The 19,985-nt window shown below is 42.4% G+C and overlaps 1 protein-coding gene across 3 annotated transcripts in view; it reads left to right on the top strand.

The window, feature by feature from the left end:
* The window catches only part of ATP8A2 (ATPase phospholipid transporting 8A2), a 562,260-nt gene that overhangs the window by 403,315 nt on the left and 138,960 nt on the right, over positions 1-19,985 (top strand). For all 3 annotated transcript variants that reach the window (XM_037058854.1, XM_037058855.1, XM_037058856.1), the window contains 3 exons: positions 572-646; positions 7,926-8,048; positions 10,111-10,189. In XM_037058854.1, coding sequence (XP_036914749.1) covers positions 572-646; positions 7,926-8,048; positions 10,111-10,189 — 277 coding nt within the window. The remainder of the gene's footprint in view (positions 1-571; positions 647-7,925; positions 8,049-10,110; positions 10,190-19,985) is intronic.

Below are 19,985 nucleotides of genomic sequence, written 5' to 3' on the forward strand. Positions count from 1 at the left end.
CCACATTTTATTGATGTATACAACTGTGTTACTGTGGAAGATGACTGAAGCGTGGTTCTCCCGTGCGTGTGCTTTCACCTCTGATGCGGGGGGTGGACGCTCCATCATGGAGGTCGCCATTTTGTGAGCCGAGCGCACACGTGACCAGCAGAAGATTTCTTGCTGTTTTTAGTTTAGTTTTTTATCTATTTGAAAGCCCCACAAAGATAAATTATATTTATCAAATCCACTCTAGGGGGGAGAAGAACATGAAGTTGAGACTGTTTCAGCCAGTGAAAAAGTGTAGACATAAAACATAGTAGTCATGCGTTAAATATAAATTGTTTCTCTACTAATATGTGCATATCACCACTTAAAATCATTGTATGCCTTAAATGTAAATTGTTCTTAAAATATTGGTATATGTTATAGTGGGAATTTATATTTTATGGAAGAACTGCTACGGTCCTGTGGTGTTTTATCCCTAACAGCTGTGTCCAGCTGGTGGTCCTCATTCCTGCTACTCCTTCAGCAAATGGAAACATTTAGGTCAATATTGATATAAAACTTCATGAACTTTCTTCTCTTTCAGCTTTGGTTCGCCTTTGTAAATGGATTTTCTGGGCAGATTTTATTTGAACGTTGGTGCATCGGCTTGTACAATGTGGTAAGCATTCTCCATCTCTGTCTGATAGCACCCAGAACTTCAGTGACATTCCTGCACTGTTTATGTCTGGGAAGTGTATCTAAGTCCATCATCTGTGTACATAGCAGGCAGCACAAATACATCTTTAGGCCCTTTGTTGCTGCCACACGTCCTGCAGAAGCCCAAACTCTCCACACATGGTTTCAATCATAGCAGATCATTCTCGAATAACCCCATGAAATTATTAACCCATATATCTTGATAATAGACCCTTGTTACCTCCTTCCTAAATGCCTGTGCAAAATTGTCATGTTTTTAGCTCAAGTAAAAAGTTCTGAACTACATCTAAACTCATTCCACTTTGTAATTTTATTTCTGAATTCTTGAACATAGATACACGGACATACAGTATGTGATGGGGTGTTCTTTTTGTCCCTCTTAAATGAGTATGACAGTTTTGTCCCTCTTTTTGTCCCTCCTAAATGAGTATCCATTCTGTCCTTGAGGAAGAACATTTTCTTTCACAGAGCTAAAATGGTGAATTCTGACTTCCAGCTCCTATGGTAAATGGTTATCCAAAGTTTATTTGGTATTTTTTAATGATTTTAAGTTCTTTTTAAATTACTTGACCGCAATGAATGCAAAAGCTGGAAATAAAGATAAACTGGAAGATAAAATGGTGAACTGGCTACCTAGCTTTGTGTTTCACTGGCAAGGAGAACTGAAGGGTTTGTGCTAAGTGTTTCGGGCATGCCAATGGGGCAGATGTTCGGGGCTGCGCTTTCACACTTGCTTTGAAGCCTCACACTGACATTCTCTGCTTCGTGGGAGTTTCTGCTCGGAAGCAGTCACCATAGATAGGTGTAGATGGAAGTTACCAGGCATACAATAGCATAAATTGTGGTGCTATAAATATTTACAGCTTGGATATACATCTGTGGCCACAGAGTCAAGTCACCGATGCACTCAACGCTGTTTTTCTTTTCTTTCTTTTTTTCTTTTTGAGTGGCCACTATGCTAGGCACTAGATATAAAATACTGTACGCTGAAGTCTGCCCCGGTCCTGTATGGCTTACAGGTTGAGAGAGTCAGATGTGTACACTAAGATGTCACCAAGACTGAGTTCAGATCTTGAGTGAAACAGCATTGTTCGGTAACCGTTACTCACTACAAAGTGCACGAACACCTTTGTTACTGATACGTAGACCCACAAAGACAAAGGTGACAGGTGTTGAGAACAGGGCTGAGTTGCTGTCCATTGTCACCTGTGCAGAAAAGCTGCTGCAGCCGCCTATCGCATGGGTGGGGCTCAGTGACCTCCCCTCGGACAGACGGTTAACTTTGCAGAACTTAAAACTGTCTTGAGCAGGTTACAATGATGTGGCCGTTTACTGGGAAATATGCTGACAGCTCCGTAGTGATGTAGGGCTAGCGAAGGCCGAACCCATGCCTACATGTGCATTTAGAAACAGGAGGCGGAGACCTAGGAGACTACGATTTAGAGCTAAAACCAGAACTGTAATGCATGTCACCTGATCACATGACAAATGGATTTTGGCCCTGTTTTCACAGGCAGGGTATGAGAACTAGATGCTTTTCTTAGTTCCGTACAGTCCCGGGCAATTCAAATTAATTCAACAAACTTAAATCGTGTGCCTGCTATTCATAAGATGCTGATAGGCCATTGGATGGCATTGGCCAGAAGGTGGCCCGTAGACCACTTGCATGAGAACAACCAGGGTGTGGTTCAGGATGCAGATTCCTGACCTCCGCCCTGACTTCACTGCGTTTCTCAGAGATACTGTGCTGTAAAGGAAATTTCCTAGTGGTGGTCAAGCACATTAGAGTTTAAGACTCATAAAGGCCTTTGATCACTGGGGCTGGGAATATTTCTTATCTGCTTTGGGTCTCCATACTGTAGAGAATAGAATATTGCAGCAGAGAAGTGAGGTTCAAGGTGAAACGGCCCTAATGTACTACAGAGTCCACAGCACAGCCGTTGGAGTGGCCTGCCACGGAGTGCCGGCAGAGAACGGGGAGCGACGTGGGATGTCTAGGATCTGTGGGCGGGATCAGAAAGGAGGGTCACTGGCCTCCAGACTCAGTCATACTGGGAGAACTGATCCCTTTGAGAACATGGAGGTTTGCCCACAGGCATGTGTATACCCCCCGCCCCGTGCAAACACATTTGTTTCTAAAGTAGTTGAAGCTATCATGTTGGTCAAAAAGTCCATTTCATTTTTTCTGTAAAGTAAAAGACACATTTTTCATTTTCACCAACCACTTTATTGATTTGGATATTTTGAGTATGTCGGCTGTCTCCCACATAGTAGAACATTGATTGCTCTCGATTAATGTCTCAGTTTGATCACTATCAACTTCACCTGGTCTGCCCGATTGTGGAACATCGTCCAGTGAGAAATCTCCAGCACGAAACTCCATGAACCACTTTTGACACATTCAGTCAGTCACAGCACCTTCTCCATATGCTGCACAAATCCTTCCTTGCATTTCAGTTGCATTTTTACCTTTCTTGAAATAATAAAGCATGATATGCTGAAAATGTTGCATATTTTCTTCCATCTTCAGTGTTAAAATGGCTACACAAAAATTCACCAGTTTTGATAAGTTTTTAAATGAACACTGATATGACAGCTGTCACAATACAGTCCAACAACATTGTTTTGAGTAAAGTTAAAGTGCCATCTTACAAAAAAAGTGAACTTCTTGGCCAACCCAATAACTTAAGACATCATGCACCTTACTGCTGAATACCTTACTGCGTAGTTACTAAGATCATTCTCTCACAGAACCACAGTGTAATGACCGAAATCTGAAAATTTAACACGCATACAGGACTCTTATCTAATCCACATTAGCCCATATTTCAGTTGTACTTTTCCAATAACCTACTATTCAGCAATTTTTTTCCACTCCACAAAAACCCAGTGCAAGAGACAGTTTGTGACGTGTATGACATTTGCTGCTAGTGACACCTCTTCTGTATTGGGTTCTCCCTCCCATTTTCTTTAAGCAGTATTTCTCCTGCTTCTTCTCCTGAATATTCTTTGTGTGATTCCTGAAGCCAAATAGCATATCACTGCTTCTCAGTTCAACTCTGCTAGTCCGTGAGACAGCATTAAAACTGACTTAAAACACATCTCTCAAAACACAAGTCAAGAGTGAGTGCTATCTCATTAGATTCTCATTATACTCTATTATCATCTCAAACTTCTACATCATTTTATTTTATGGGTAGAATGAGAGTAAAGAGGCCATCAGTAACAAAAGCTACCATTATCAGATGGATTTCAGCTAAATTTTATCTATTTTTTAATGAAGAGATAACTTTGTTTTTAGACTATTTCAGAAAATTTATACTATTTAATTTTATCAAGCCAGAATAACAAACTGTTAGCCAGCCTCACTTAAAAACATGAGTATAAAAATTCTAAATAAAACATCAGCCATTAGAGTTCAGGAGTGTATCAACCATATGAAATATTTGACCAACTAAGATTGAAATAAATTTTACAGGAAGTTCAAAAATTTTTTAAATTTATAAGTATCGCTGTGACAACAAAATAAAGAAGAAAAATGTGATCCCATCAGTAGATGCTGCAAAGGCATTTGAGGCCGTTCAGCTGTCGTTCCCAAGATAAGAACTCTAAGTAAAATAAGAAAGAAAGAAGCCAAATAACAATGCAGATTCTTTACAAAATACCAGTTGTCATAAATGGTAAAATTCTAAAACTGTTTTATTTAAAATAAGAAATTAGTCAGAGATGCCTGCCATCACTATATAATTCAGCATTGTTTTCTGATTTTCACCAGCTGCTGAGAAAATTAAATAACCATTGAAAATACTAGAAAAAAGGATGAACTATTTCTGTGCTTATACAAATAGTCACACACGAAAAATGGCCATGTAAATATGTTCATGTCTGATTGTATATCTAGAAAACACAAAAGAAGCTAGTAAAGAAATAGTGGAATCATTAGAGAACTCGATAGGGTGACCAGATCCATTACAAATATATAACAATCAATAGCTTTTTTTTCCACTCAAGCAGTGAGCACATAGACGTGCAAAGGAAGTAATAATTCTTTCAAACAGCAATTAAAATTATACTTTGCCTAGGAACAGTATTTATAGTACTTATATGGAAAAAAGTTTTTGAAATATATGAAACAAGATTTGAACAAATGGAAATATACTCTATTTTTCTATGGGAAGACTTAGTATCACAAAGGAAGCAGCTCCTCTAAAATTAGTGGATACATTTTTATGTGATTCCAAATAAATCCACAATAGGTGACTGTTTGAGGGTGAAGAGGGAGAGTTGCATAACATGATATTAAGGTAGAAGTGGAATTAACAACTCCCTGAGAATAAATATGCAAAGCGTATTCAGAAAGGGCAATCATAAAGGTAGACTTATCTTTGCTAAACATTAAACTATACTGTAAAGCCACTGTAAACCAATCCATGTGACTTTAACACAGAATTAAACAAATAAGCCAGGGAACCTAGAACAATATCCCAGTTCTAGATCCAGGTCTATGATATATGAGAATTTCATACATGTGTGTAAGTTAGTACTTCAGTTTAGTGGGAAAGTTTGGATTCATTAGTTGTGTTCTCACAACTAGTTCTTTATTTGAAAAAATAAAAGAAAATTGGGCTCCAATCTTAAAGCACGTAGTAAATAAATTCCAAATATATTAAGACTTAAATGTGAAAAAATATAACTGTAAGAATTCTGAAAAAATTCCTGAAAACTTCCATAACACAGTCAGATACTCTGAAGCTCTTCTTGACCATATAAACTAAAAGCTATGATACGGCAAGAGAAGCCAGAAAGAAAGCAAGTAGGCAAAGAATACACTTAGTTAAAATTAATATAACATAAAGACAGAGTTGATATCTATTATATTCAAAGAACTCCTAGAAAAGGTGATAAAACATGAATGTAAAAATGTACAAAAGACTTGACTAGACATTTCACAGGATTCCGAATCTAAATGGTCCACAAATATATGGAAATATGTTAGAAATTACTGGTATTTGGGGAAATGTAAATTTTTTTAAGTTAATAATCTTTAGTTTTTTAAACTAGAGAATATGAAGTATAATATAACACCCATTGCTGATAGGAAGCAGAGGAAAGACTACCATTGTCTTTTGGGAAGGAAAAACATATAACTGGTTGGGATCTTTTTAAAAGGCAACCAAGCAGAATCTTGTAAAATTAAAAATACTCATATCTTCTTACCAAGCAACCCCCACTTCTGGGAATGCATTCCATAGAAATAAAAGATAAAGTATAAATGGTATGCTATATTATAGATGTTTGTTACATAATGCTTATTCTTGTGAGAACAAAGACCTGGAAACAAAAACGAATGCAGGGCTGAAAAATTATGGTGCATCCACGCTATGAATTATTACGTGAGCAGGGAAACGCTGCATTAGCGTCAGACCCAGGGGACTCAGAGGGCTTCCCATGATGTATTATTTAGTGAGAAAAATGTTATAAAGAAAAACGTGTGTAATGTCTTATTTCTGTAAAACAAATAACGTTCCCTCAACAGTATATATGTGTGTGAGGTATGCAGTAAGCAGGGTGAAAAATGCCAGAAGGCCCCTAGGTTGGTAGCCTTGTGGTGAAGGGTGGGGGAGGATTTGAAGTGGGCAGAAGGAGACAGGCAAGGGAAAAGGGAAAAGAAAATGTAAGACAGCAGTGTTAACAGCAGACAAGTGTGCCCCACAGAAAGGGCGAGTTTATGCACTCAGAGTGTGCAGGGCTTCTGAGGTGTGTGTTCCCAATGCCTTCATCTAGTCATGAGACAGATGATTCTTTTATTGTGAGGGGAATGAGGGCAACCGCTCTTGATCTTTTTCTCCTGGAAATCTGTAGAGCACTGAAATCCCAGGCTGCTTCTCCTTCTGCTCCCTGGTGAGGGAGGGAGCCTGCGAGCTGTGTTGGCCTTCCTCCGCCACATTGCCCATGGCTTTCTCCCAACAGACTGGGGAGAAGCTTATTTCCCAGGCTCCCCATAACTGGTGTGCATTCAGAGTTCCCTTAGAGGTAGCACCCAGTTCCCATGGGCTGGAGAGTTTGTTGGGTTGGTGGGTATGGATTTGCTTGATGCTGGTGCTAAGAAGTGAGTGACCCAGCCAGTCTCTGTGACCCATTTGCCCAGAACCACAGAGGAGAATGACCCACAGGGCTGCCGCACCTCCTGGCCTGAAATGATGTGTTTATTCCAAGCCTCTTCTTCAGCCTCTGGCTTTCTCCCTCTGAAACACAGATGTGAGCACTTCACTCCCCTCTGAGCATACAGGTAAAAGTCTTAGGAAGCACCACCTGCCCAAGAACTTATTGGCACAGGAGGTTGTTCGGTCACCATCCAAGCCTTGTCTTGCACTGGGTCCCCAGCCAGCCACCATCCTGGGTGTCCTAGACGTCTCCCCCAAATGTGCCATGTGCATTCATGCCTCACAGCTTTGTGGGGGCATCATCTTATGAGAACACTTCCTTCTGCCCTCCTCTTACCCACATCCCTTATCCTGCCAAATCCCACAGGTACAGTGCCTCACAGTTCACATGCTCTTTGGGCCAACAATTCTTTCTCCCTCTCCTTCCCCAGTCTTCCCCATGAGTAATTTTGCAGAGCACTGTGTTTTGTACGTTTATTTATTTGCCTGTTGCCAGCTGCCCTGTCTCCACCTCTGCAGTAGGCAGAGTTCCTAGAGGTCAGGGACCTGCTTCTTTTCCTTCTTTTTTCTTGTTTTTACATCTCTGTATTCTTGGGACTTATCACCTTATCTGGCCCATAATTCATCCCCAATAAATGTCTGTCACATGGATAAATGAAGTACATTGTGCTTCCTGAAACTGGAGCATAATAATGGGGATGGGAAGTTGTGAAACTGTGCTTCTGCCGGCCCGAGCAGAAAACACAGCAGCACTTCACAAAGCTCAGGAGGGTGCGGTTCTCAGTCACCACTCATTTCACCAAGAAAGGTAGTTGTTCGCGTAATGATATCTCTTGGCTAATCAAATGTATTGTTGTTTTGAGTGTCCCATGTATTCATTTTATGCTGATGAAGTAACAGTTAAAAATGGACTTTTGTTTATTTTCCTTGTTTGGAGGGTGTCTGGGGAGTCGTGAATCACTGGTGCTCAGGTTTGGGCCTGACTGGGAGTGAAGTCATCATTCCCCTGAGAACTGAACCCCTTGAGCCGTGTGAGTCAGAAAGGCCTCCGTTAACAGCTCGCTGTTCTCCACACAGATTTTCACCGCATTGCCGCCCTTCACCCTGGGAATCTTTGAGAGGTCTTGCACTCAGGAGAGCATGCTCAGGTTTCCGCAGCTCTACAAAATCACCCAGAATGCTGAAGGCTTCAACACGAAGGTAAACAGAACGTTTTGGCAGTCGTCACCTGAAAACAGCGATGACTTTTTGTCTTCCCGCTCTCGTTATCTGCCTGTGAGATGGCTGAAGCTTTAGAGAAAGTATTCAAATGGGGTAAGGCCAGGGGCCTTCTCCCAGGAGAGCAAGTCCAATGAATTTGAGGCACCACATCAGAAAGGAAGTTGCCATGTTACGTGTGGTCCTTCTTTCCGTTCTTCTGTGTCGATTCCTTCCTTCTCTGTGTGTGCTCCCCACATTGGTGTGGCCAGCAGCACCCATGGCACCATGTCCTTCAGGAAGAGCCGTTAGACACACCCTTCAGCCGCCCATAAAGCCTTGCAATGAGGCCGGCTGGAGATGCCTAACGACCCTCGTGCTGACATTGCTTGCTTTTTCATTTCATGGAAAATGTTACTTTAGCTAGTGAATAAAATTGGCCAGATGTGAACACAGAAATTCAGTCTGTCGTGGGTATTGTTTTTCAGTCTGGAAAATCAGAAAAGAAAGCACATCTAGACCAAAAGGGTACAGGTGATCTGGACAAGAGTCAAGCAGACGCTGGGGTAGATGTTAGAGAGACTGGCGGTCTTGACGGCAAAGGGGGTCTCGCCCCACCTGCCATTCACAGTTAAGTGGCCAGCTGCCACTGGCCAGGAGGGAAGAGTGTGCCTGGCTTGGTGGAAGAGGCAAAGAAGTGAACACGCCTGCATCGCCATGCTTCTACCAGGTTTTCGTGCAGGAGAGGATTAGGAAGTTTAAACAGAGGGCCATTGCCCAGGTCAGTGAGAATACTGGATGCTGGTTGTATATATACATGACTTGCTTAGGCCGCCAGTGGGGCTTCGTGAGGAAGAAGTGCGAAGTCCTCGGTAGAAGAACAATGCCTGAAGACTTCATTTTAAGCCAGGTGTTACCAATAATGTTCCTTCAGAGCCACCTTATTTGGGGGCATGTCCAAGACTGGAAAAAAAAGTGAAAGGGATTTTGTTGGTTCTGGTATGTTCCATGCACAGGAGACTTGGATGATTAATTATATCGGTCCTTGTTGACTTTGATTCTGTCAATTGTAAATACCTGTCAATGGCCTGTGTATTCTGCATTATTTGCATGAATCAAATCTGTTTTTTACAGAGTGTGGATTCAAAGTCTGTGTAGGGCACAAAATAAGTAGGGAATAGATCCGTCAGAGGCAGCAGAGCTAAGAACAACCCGAGACGTATTGGAAGATCGGGGGGTGGGGGGAGGGGGGTACAGAAGTCAGAGGGAAAGTAAACATTTAAAATGGGAAAATCCCTTTGTCTCATATAATTTTTTGTTATTTTCTTTTGTCTTTCCACTAGCTAAGATCAAACATATGACAATTCCCAGATCAATTTGTAGATTGTTAAGTAAATTTAGTCTGGATTTAGTAGTTCTATCATCTCAGTGGTTAAAAACATGATTGAAATGTACTTATGAAACCATAATTTAGGAGAAACTAAACTTTGCATTCTTTTGTTTGACCTTTCAAATGTTAAGATAAAGAGAATTTTTAAATGTGCAAGATATTAACCAAAATTCTAAAAATTAAAAAGTGGAATGGGATGGATTTTAAGGAATAAAATGCTGGGTAAGAACTCACGTATTAAATGTTTTTACTGCTTTCAGAAAGCACACGGTTTCAGTCTCTTATTAACAAATTTGACCAAATAACCTTTTTTTGGATGGTTCTGGTGCCTTTGTAAAATTTTGGTGTCTTTCTTAGGATTTTGAAGAAAACAGCGCATAATTCATTTTTCAGATGTGGATGGATTGTATATTGGTCTATGTACATGTGAATATATATTTAGGTCTTTGTATTAAATAGTGGTATCTGGAGATCATCCAGTCAGTTGTGCGTAAAAAATGAGGAAATCATTTTGGTTCTCTCTGCTTGTTTGTTTGCTTTAACTTCAAGAAGGATATGCCCCTTCTGGGGCTGTGCAGCACGCTGTCGGCGTCCCGCACAATGAGGCGTTTGTTGAGTTGCACGGAGGTCGAGAGTGTGGGCAGTTCCTGACTCCCTCGGTTTGTTTTCCCTTAGGTTTTCTGGGGTCACTGCATCAACGCCTTGGTCCACTCCCTCATCCTCTTCTGGTTTCCCATGAAAGCGCTGGAGCATGGTAACGGCTTCATGATTTCAACTGTCAGCAAGTAGCTTTTGCAGTCCCTCTGGTGCCGGTTGTTTGCAATTTCCCCCCCGGTTCTGCAGACCTAGAGATCACAAGAACAAATCTGAGAAGAAAAACATACCTAAAATCTAATGAGAGCTAGTCACAGGTTTATAGCTTGTAGGTTTCATCCACGCTGGCTCTGAAAACCCATTTTCTTTCCAGTTGCCTGGAGAGTTTAAATACTAAGAATCCTAAACCTGATTTTTAATAACTGTTTGAGTCGAGGATCCTGAAGGAAAGCACCGTACTGTAATGAAACATCGATGCCTCTTGTCTGTGAGTTTGAGATTTTCCGTTAATCACTTGAGCTTTCATTTTGTAAGCAACACATACCTCCAGCAGAATAACTCAAATGGTGTAAGAGTTTAATCTTAACCTAGTTTTCTGGAAAAATCCCCTCTCCTTGACCTATGCTTTTCAAACAAACTTTTAAAGTTCGTCTAAGGACTCCCTCTCCCGACTGCTGCGTCCTTCCTGCAGCCAGAAGATGTTGGAGAGAAGTCGCCGCCTCCGCCCTTGGGCCCACTTCTCAGACATCCACAGTGTCGCCTCTTACAGACACGAAGCGTTTAGTCTCAGGAAACAAAAACGTATCACAAGAATGCTGCTCTTTCATCCCTCTCAAATTGTAATAATTCCCCTGGGAAAAATTATTCCAAATGTTGACTAGACAAGGCCTTTGATTGTTCGGAGACCCAGAGATAAAGCTTCCAAGCCCCTTTGTTTCTGTGTCAGTGTGTTTGTGCTTCCAGCAGAAATGGTTCACCTTCAGTGATACTGACCTGTTAAATCCCGACAGAGGAAATGCCTGCACTGCCAGTTTATTACACCCTGCGACCTGTCCTTTCCCTCAAACCTTCTTGTCCTTTAAGGGTCCCTAATTCTCTAGATCAGAAAATAAAATGTTCTGCTTCTAGCCCCACTCTCCAAAAGGCCTTTCTAGTGGAATCATTTTCGTCTAACTCTAAAGCTTTCCTGTGATTCATCTTTACTCAGAATGAATTTCATTTGTCTTGAAGTGATTTTGTAAGGGCGTACTAATATAAGTGTTGAATATGGTTTGTTCTAGTAGCACTGACAATTCGGTGGTAGAAGTAGCCATCATTTTATTGGGGCCGACTGGCGGTGGGGAGCAATATGTCTATGAGCATAAGAACAACTTTTGCCATTGTCCTTTTATCCCTAAGCCCAGCCTTTTGTACTTAGGGGGGAAAAGACATTTAAGAGTGTGGATTGACCACAAGTACTACATTCAGACCCCCACCCTTGTTATATAGACATCATATTCTGTTCCTCAGTCCAAGGAGCTTGTCTTTGGACTCTGGGAAGTGTAACGTGATGGTCATTCACTTACCTGCTTCAGAAGGGACTCATGTGTCCACACTCTGAAAGAGAGACAGTGGTTTTCTAGTCCTGGAGCTGATTGTGTGGTATGAGATTGTGGCTTGTCGTTCATGGTAGAATTGCTATAGTTCACTAGATTTCATCATGTAAACCCATGCATTTACCTGGTGATCTATGGTTAAAGCAGGATAGAGTCCTGACTGTTAGTAATTTATCTAATGTGTCACCAAATGCATTTCAAGTTGCCTTCTGCCACCTTTATTTGCATCCCTCAGATTTGGCAGTTTGTCTGGCAGTCAGCCACTAGGGTGATTTTTTTCTTGTTTCTCTATTATCATCGTCATCACTGATGATTATATTTATTAAATCATCAGCTTTTTTGATGAAAAGAACCTCTATGCTATAAACAATACCCTATTGAGTGAAATAGTTTAGGGTGAAATAAATTGCAAATATTGTGCGTTTGGCATAGAACAAAAGAAGGCCATTGGTGTTCTTGTTTATTAGTTGACTTCCTCTAACAAATTGAATATATTAGAATTAGTTGCTAAATTCTCACTATTAGTACGTTTCAAAACGACTGTATCATTGCCCACTAACTTTATCGAATCATGTAATACTTATGTCCAAGGACACTGGGATAGCCCTAAGGGTGTTAGGAACACAGACCGATGTGGGTCTGACCGTCAAAGAGTTTGTAGTCTGATGAGGGCGATTAGATTCACACGGATTTAACTCCAGCACAACATAGAAAAGAACTGTCTCAAGTAAAATACAGATAAAGTGCTATCAGATTCAGAGGGTTGAGAGAGAGACACCTGTCATTTGGAGCTATTCATGGCTTCTTAGAAGAGATGACATTTAGGCTTAGCCTGAAAGTCCAAGTAGGACTGAGGTGTGTGGGAAGGGAGGGAGGAGTTAGGGCAGCAGTGGACGGCTGTAAGAAGCGCATCCCTTCGGTGGCGGAAGGTGATGAAAAGTCTGAGGAAGTGGACATGAGCTGGATTGCAGAGGGCTTTGGATGTGAGGGTAAGAAATTGGGACTTAATTTTTTAGGAATTGAAGAGTCCATATGGAATTTAGATCAAGGAGAGTGTTATTAGAGCAATTTGGGAAAATGAATCTATCGTGTGGGCAGCAAATGCCGTGGGTACCCTCCCCTTCCTCTTTCCCTCTCCTGGTGCAAAGTATAACTCAAAACATGTCTCCATGCACTTCTCCCATCTCTTATTGGGTCAGCAAAAGCACCCCTTGTCAGAGAGCTACCGCATGAAGTGGGTGCAGTGCAGTGGGGAGGGGAGAGGCAGGAAAGGGGGGGCAAAGAAGGTAGAGGATGGTAAGATCCCAGATGGGGACTTTTTTCAACAAAGGCTTGGAGATCAGAGTTACATGGTGAAATTTGCCTGTAGAGCAGGTAAGACTGTTATGGAGACAAACACATAAGGTTGGCACAAGAGCGTGGGGTTATTGAGGGGAGAGGAGAAGTCAGTGGTGGAAATCAAGAAGTTTGGAAGTTTAGGAAGACTGGGATATGGCAACTGATCGGATTTCTTGTTTATGTGCTGACTTACTGTCCTAACTATATGTGAGTTGTTACACTTAGAATTGCCATCTAGGAGAATGTATTCACCGCCCCCCCCCCCCCAAAGAAGCACAGGAGCACGGCACCAATGTGAGACAACACTGGACACTTTGAAAACACAGGGACCCTGAGCTAACCCATCACCTTTCTGTCCTCGCTCTCCCCTCAAGTCCCCTGTCCTTCAGACACTAAACTCGGAGCGTAAAGGAGTTTTGCTTGACTAGGGGCCAAGGCCTCTAGAGCAGCTTCCTTTAATGTTGCATACTACGTGGAATATGTCACAAAGATGGTGACTTTTACCAGAAATTCTCTCTTCACTTCCATGGAGAGAGTATTAGGTACATATCGGTGCTGTTCATTTGGCCACATAATTGTCGGGAAGTATTTTTTGAGAAGGTGTGAGCACGTTGTTCATTCCTTAGAAAGCTTCCAAGAATTTTGCTTTGCTTATTTTTGCATGGTTTTGGATAGACTTTACAAAGCACTCCTTCTCTGATGGAGTTTGTGATGATTCATTTCAGGTTTCAAAGTAAACTTTTCCACTCAAGCAATTCAGTAAATCAGATTTCTTCCAACCATCACAACTTCATGCCTACTCCCAGGGGCCGCCTGCAGCTCCCACCCTTTGATCTGAAAAGTGAATCTAGTTTAAAACCAGAGATGTCACCTTTGCGGGCACCAAAATTCATCAGGAGCCTTGGTTTTCGGCCACACTCCGGTTTTCCACTAGTGTGGTCAGTCTGCATAGTTGAGCGGCCCTCCTTGAAGTGGAATGTGGCTACTGGCCCAAGAATGTAAAATCAGTTTTTATTTTTAAAAAATTCAGATTTTTCCTGATGAAATCTGAGAGGTAGGTGATGGGAGACTACTGAATTGTTCTCACTTGCTCACCTCGACACCCTGGGAAACATCCCCACCCACTTACAGAAGAAAAAAACCCATTTGAATACTTATTGGACTGGCACTAATTAAGCAACAAAGTCTTTCAACATTTTCAGATAAAGCTTTTTTACACCTTTTAATAAATGTGCTACTATAAGATTTAGGCATGTTTTATAAACCGAAGTAATAACACACGTGTGAAATGAAACATAGTGTACTTGTCTCTATGGCATTGTTGGGTCATTTTAGCTTGAGCTATGTATGACCTATACCAGTTACTGTAAATTTGGCTATTTTATATCATGTAAAGCCTGGTGATTTACATTGTGTCACATCAAGCACAGTTTGAGCAAGGCCACCGTTGCTCTCTGAAACTGCACCTTCTTAGACTCAGTTATTCATCCACTGAGAAGAGAATGACTGTGTTCTTTGTGCCAGGTTTCCGCATGAACAGTAGCGTACATAACAGGCATGTTCCCTGCCCTCACAGGACTTACGCCTAGGGAAGGCAAGACTGAACGAGGAGGATTACATGGTACAAAAGAGGAAGGTCGAGGTCAAATGGATGTATTCCAAAGAAAGCTAACCTAGTCCTGTTCGGGTTTCAAGTTTTTCTTCCTGGAGGGTGTGACAACAGAACTGAAGGCTGTGTAGGAGTGAGCTGGAGGGGAGAGCAGGGAGAAAAGGGCTGAGACTGTGATTCCAAGTGCAGAGGGCACACGTGGGCGGAAGCCCAGTGGTGACACTCGGATTGCCTTGAGTGGATTGCCTTGGATTGTCAAGGGTGGAGACAATAAGGCCAGATCTCCCCATGCTTTTGGAGACGTGTGAGTCTTCATAATGTGAGTTTAACGGGAGCCATTGAGAGGTTATAAGCAGAGAGCCATACATCTGATTCATTTTAATGCAACCACACTGGTGAGGATGATCGGGGGAGTCCGTGTGGTTGGCTGTTGTCAGGTCTAGTGTATTAATAATGGCAGTGGAAGGGCACAGACAGATTAAAGGGCTGCATTGGAGGGAGAGCTGAAAGAATTCAATATTGCATTCATTAGTATTGCTCTGATCTATCTGATTGCACTATGTCCTAAACCCTTTAAAAAAGGGCTATTGCAGTCACAAAGTTTACTAACAAAAAACTATATTTTCAAAGTCAGGTACATGAAACAATAAGTTGACATTCTGTTCCTTTTAAAAAGTCACTATGTACAGAGCTTAAAAGATCTAAGATAAAAAAAGATCCAGAGATGAACATTAAGTGCTAACTGGGACCAAAAGGGGGAACAGTAAGTCCATGTGGCCCCTGCCATGTGGAAAATGTGCTGAGAGGCCAGGGGGGCGTGGAGGACATCCACCAAATCGTGCTGAGCATAGATGAGGTGAGTGGAACTTGCTGACTGAAAACTAGAAAGGCAGAATACTCTAGGAGCTTTCAGATTTGTACAAATGAGACTAAAGCTTATACATCTGAGTAACTAGTATAATACACTTAAAATAAGACCAGGTTTCCGAATTTAAAAAAAAATCTGTTTTGGTTTGTCTTAAACACAGGGACTGGTAGATACGGCTCTAGTGACATCCTGCTGTTTGGAAACACAAATTGGCTGGAAGGGCCATTGTGTCCATTGGTTAAATATTTCTTATGTTTCAGTGTCTCTTTCAATAAACCGTACCTTACATGTATTTTAAAGAGTTGGGTTTGGTGTAAGGTTGTAAGAAGTGTGATCCAGAGTTCCCAGAGTCCACCCTTATAACTTTATCGGGGTGTTGAATCAAGGTGTGTTAGCCTGGATGCGAATAGCTGCTACAACAAACAATACCCGGATCTCAGGGACTTAGCCAAGTCAAGGCTTATGTCTTCACCACCCAATGGAGGACCACATTATTCATACGTGGGGACCGTATTTTCTCATTTCCTATATTTTTGATGCTCTGACATTTGATCAGGGCCTTGATCACTTGATCCTAGTGCCACTAGGCTAGCCAGTTCCTAGAGAAAGCAAATGACTGCCTTGTAAGATGCAAAGCAGCCAACCCAGAACCCGCATCCCCACTCGCTCCTTTATCAAATCCCCGCATACCACACCAGTACCCCCTGACCACTAGGGACAGCCCTATCACCCCGAGCCTGCTGAAATCGTTTACACTACTCAGCACTAAGCTAACACGGCACACCTACCCTGCCTTGTCCGTTCCCTCCCATGAAAACCCCAATAAAGCCTCTGGGCCATGCTCTCCCCTCTGCCTCCTTGACCGGCCCTGGTGCTTCCCCATGTGGCCCCGCATGACATCCTGCACTTCCTATTTCTGGGGGTCTGTACGTATAAAATTCTTTTGTGACAATCATGTGTGTGTGTGTGTGTGTGTGTGTGTGTGTGTGTTACTCTACCTCAGTGAAACAAAGCCCGGGTCCATTTCAATACAATGGGGCTCCATTTAGTGGATGGCCCCTGAGTTTACCCTCGGCCTTGACATTGTGAGGGGAGAGCATCAGGAGCAGAAGAGCTGGTTCTTGACTGTCTGTAGCAGGAAGTGATCCATTGCAACAAGTTGTCATGGGGCCTCAACTCAGTACCAGGGACTGGGGGATGTTATTTAGCTGGGCAACTGAGAAAAAGTGGGGTCTGTGGCCTCAGGAGGCCTCACAAGTTAGCTGTTTCCATTCTTTTTTTTAAAAGATTTTATTTATTTATCTTTAGAGAGGAAGGGAAGGAGAGAAGGAGAGAAATACCAATTTATGGCTGCCTGTCATGAGTCCCCTGATGGGAACTGGCCTGCAACCCAGGCATGTGCCCTGACTGGGAATCGAACTGCGATTGTGTGATTTGCAGGCCCGCATTCAAGCCACTGAGCTACACCAGCCAGGGCTGTTTCCATTCTTTTAAAAATCCATTTTTAGTAAACAAAAGTGAAAAAATAACAGATTGAAATTTGAGTTTCATATTCATCGGAAATGGCCTTAGAGAGGAGGAAATCTAGCAAAAGGCTTATATAACCAGGAACTTAACCCAACATTGGTTATGAATGTAATTATAATCACTAACACTTGAATAAACTCTACCTTTTATATACTCTTTCCAATCTTTTTTTACTACTCTTTACAGAGAAAGGAAAAAATAAATTTTCTCTCATGAAAACATAGTGTTGGAAGCCGAAAACCTACTTTCAATTATACTTCGGGCAATGCAGGCTTTTGAACGGAATGAGTTCTAAGAGTTTGTAAATTTGTTATATGCAACTTGGAATACGTTTTCACTCTTGAGATTAATCTAAGAGTAGCTGGTTGACATTGCACCTCCTCTGAACCTGTGACCCTGGTGATATTTTGGAATTGGGGCTGACCAAATGAGCACTTTGAAAAATTCTTGAAGCAAAAGGGCAGGAGAGGGAACGCAGGAAAGACCCAGCTTCTGCTCTCCAACCCGAATTCCTGGCAGGACCCTTGATGTCAAGGGAACGGTGCCACCTCCACCTTACTTCTCCCCACTGTGTCACGTGGGCACAAGATGCCTGTGATTTTTAGTACGTGTGTCCCATGGATTCTTACTGCATTCAAAACACACCTCTGCATTCACCCCATCTGTTTTCTTGATTATGGAATCCTGTCTTCTCTGACTGTACTGTGCTATGCTATAATGTTGTCTTCAAAATTTTGCTTTTTGTCAAGAGCCATTTCTGAGTGGATTTTTGTGGTTTCGTTGGGTCATGATGTAATGTTTTTAATGAGCTTTTAATTGAAATGGCATCTTTATAAAATGTCATCAGCCTTGCCCTTGATCATTCCATCTGTTAGGAAAAGGAGTCATACTTTTCTTACAAACTGTGGGCTTTTCCACAATTATTTTGTAAAGAATTCTTTGCAGGCAGTTTTTGAGGCCGTCACTGCTGATGTGGAAGCCCACGTGGTTTTTCCCCAGTTGTCCACAACAGTCTGTTTTAGTGACTGTTTCCAAACCTCATTTGGCTAATTCTACTGTGTTGGTCCCTGGGTCCAACCAGATTTTGCAAATAATGTAAGTACATAGGAACGGCTTAAGCACTGCTATGGGTCAGTGGATCCTGAAGTGGTTGCATTATATGGACCTCTTAAGTGAACGCACTGGCTATAGGTAACGCCCTCCTCTCTCACTGCAGCCCTCATCTGGGTGAATCTGCTCCTGGATTTGCAAAAGGCTGACCGGTCTCAGATTGTTCAGTTAAATGCAAACTGTTCTGATGCAACAGGGGGGGTTACTTCTTACCTCTCCCCTGGCTGGTGGCCTTTGCGTGCTAATAATGAGTTTGGGTTAGGCTGGTTAAGGTAAGAAAACAAAGGTTTGGTAAGATCACAGCTCCCCAAATGCACTCTTGATGGATCTCTTTTGTAGGGACCTTTTTAGAGCCTTGCAAGACTTGGCCCCTGATGACCTCACAGGTCTGCCTCCTGCTACCTCGGCCCCACTCCCACCTGGGTGCTCACTGTCCTGTTGGGGCAGGGCCAGAGGCAGGCTGGAGTCCCCTCCAGGCCTCTATGCAGGCTGTTTTCCTTTTTCGCCTGAATTATCCTTTAATCTCTCACTTCCTCCCAGATAGCCTTCTGTCCCACCCCACGGGCTCTCTGGAAGTAACGCTCTCTACTACATTTACACAGGTGCAGTTGGATAATGTTCTGAAGGCTGCTTTGGGGGCCCAACTACGCACCTTGGTTTGAGTGTTACCGTTCCCCTATCAAAGGAAAATCACTTGAGATTTTGAATATCTGACTAAAATTAAAACAACCAAAGGATAGAAAAGATGTTTTGCTCACTGGAGTGCTGGAATTGCCACAGTACTGTTAAAAGTAAGCAACGTGAGAAGAAATAATTTGGCAGCAACAAGCTTTAGAAATGTACCTGGACAATGGAAGTATGGTTTTCCAGCTGGGGGTTACCAGCAAGCTGCAGCTTATTAATACATTCACCCACAAATGATTTCATAGGACTTCCGATCTCTCCTTCAGGGGTATGTTTTTGGCAAGTTTGAACAAGGAATGATGCCCACAGGGATTCGCCTCTAAAACAGTTGAAATATAACCTGTAAGAGAACAACCCATTCCATGGGAATTTCCCCGACAGGGTGTGCAGAGCGATAACTTGCGACTTGTACAGAAGACACTGTCTTTTCAGAGGCACTTGGCATGTCCTAAAATCTCAAATTGATTTGGGAGTTTCTTCTCCAAGGAATAAATTATTTCCAGGTGGTATTAGTTTTGACTGGGGCAGGAGATAATCTTTCATAAGCAGAAAACTAAAATGTAATGGTGAGTTATCCTTCAGAGATGCTGAACTAAAATGTTGGGTTAATCCATTCTCCACTAACAGTTACCTTAAGTATATTCAAATAACCTCATGTGTGAACATTTTATTTAATTCCCGTAGCATTTTACTATCACAACAAGTTTAGAAACGAATACATTAGAGAACTCTAGGATCTGCGGTTGGAAAATGCCCTTGATTCCCACATCTGTCCCTTCCGCCCGTGCCAAACTGCCGCAGTGCTCACTGGTCTCAGGGGTCTCTGTGGAGGTGCTCTCCTAAGTGAGCTCTCAATCCTGGAGGTAATCCGAGGGTTCGCCACCTTTCAGAGGCCACCAAGCATTGTGGGCGGCATGACTTTGTGCTGAAGCCTCACACTGTCTCTCTGTGGGGCCTGTGAGCAGTTAGGCCCCAGTGCACTCTGTCCTCTTTGGGGGACACTCCACTCTCTGAGTAGACAGAAGGGGGCCCCCTTCACAGGTTGGACACTCTCACTTCAGAGTGCATTCTCTGTTCTCACTGTGGAAGCTCTTTTCTTTTTCATCTAATGCTGTGGTTCTCAGTCTGGGATTTTGCCCCTGGGAAAGGTGACAATGTCTGGAGACATTTTTGGTCTTCATAGCTAAGGGTACTACTGGCATCTGATGGGTTGAGGTTAGGGATG

The sequence above is a fragment of the Sturnira hondurensis genome, unplaced genomic scaffold, assembly GCF_014824575.4.
Source record: "Sturnira hondurensis isolate 20B ecotype Veracruz unplaced genomic scaffold, ASM1482457v3 Scaffold0010428, whole genome shotgun sequence".
NCBI classification, from domain to species: domain Eukaryota; kingdom Metazoa; phylum Chordata; class Mammalia; order Chiroptera; family Phyllostomidae; genus Sturnira; species Sturnira hondurensis.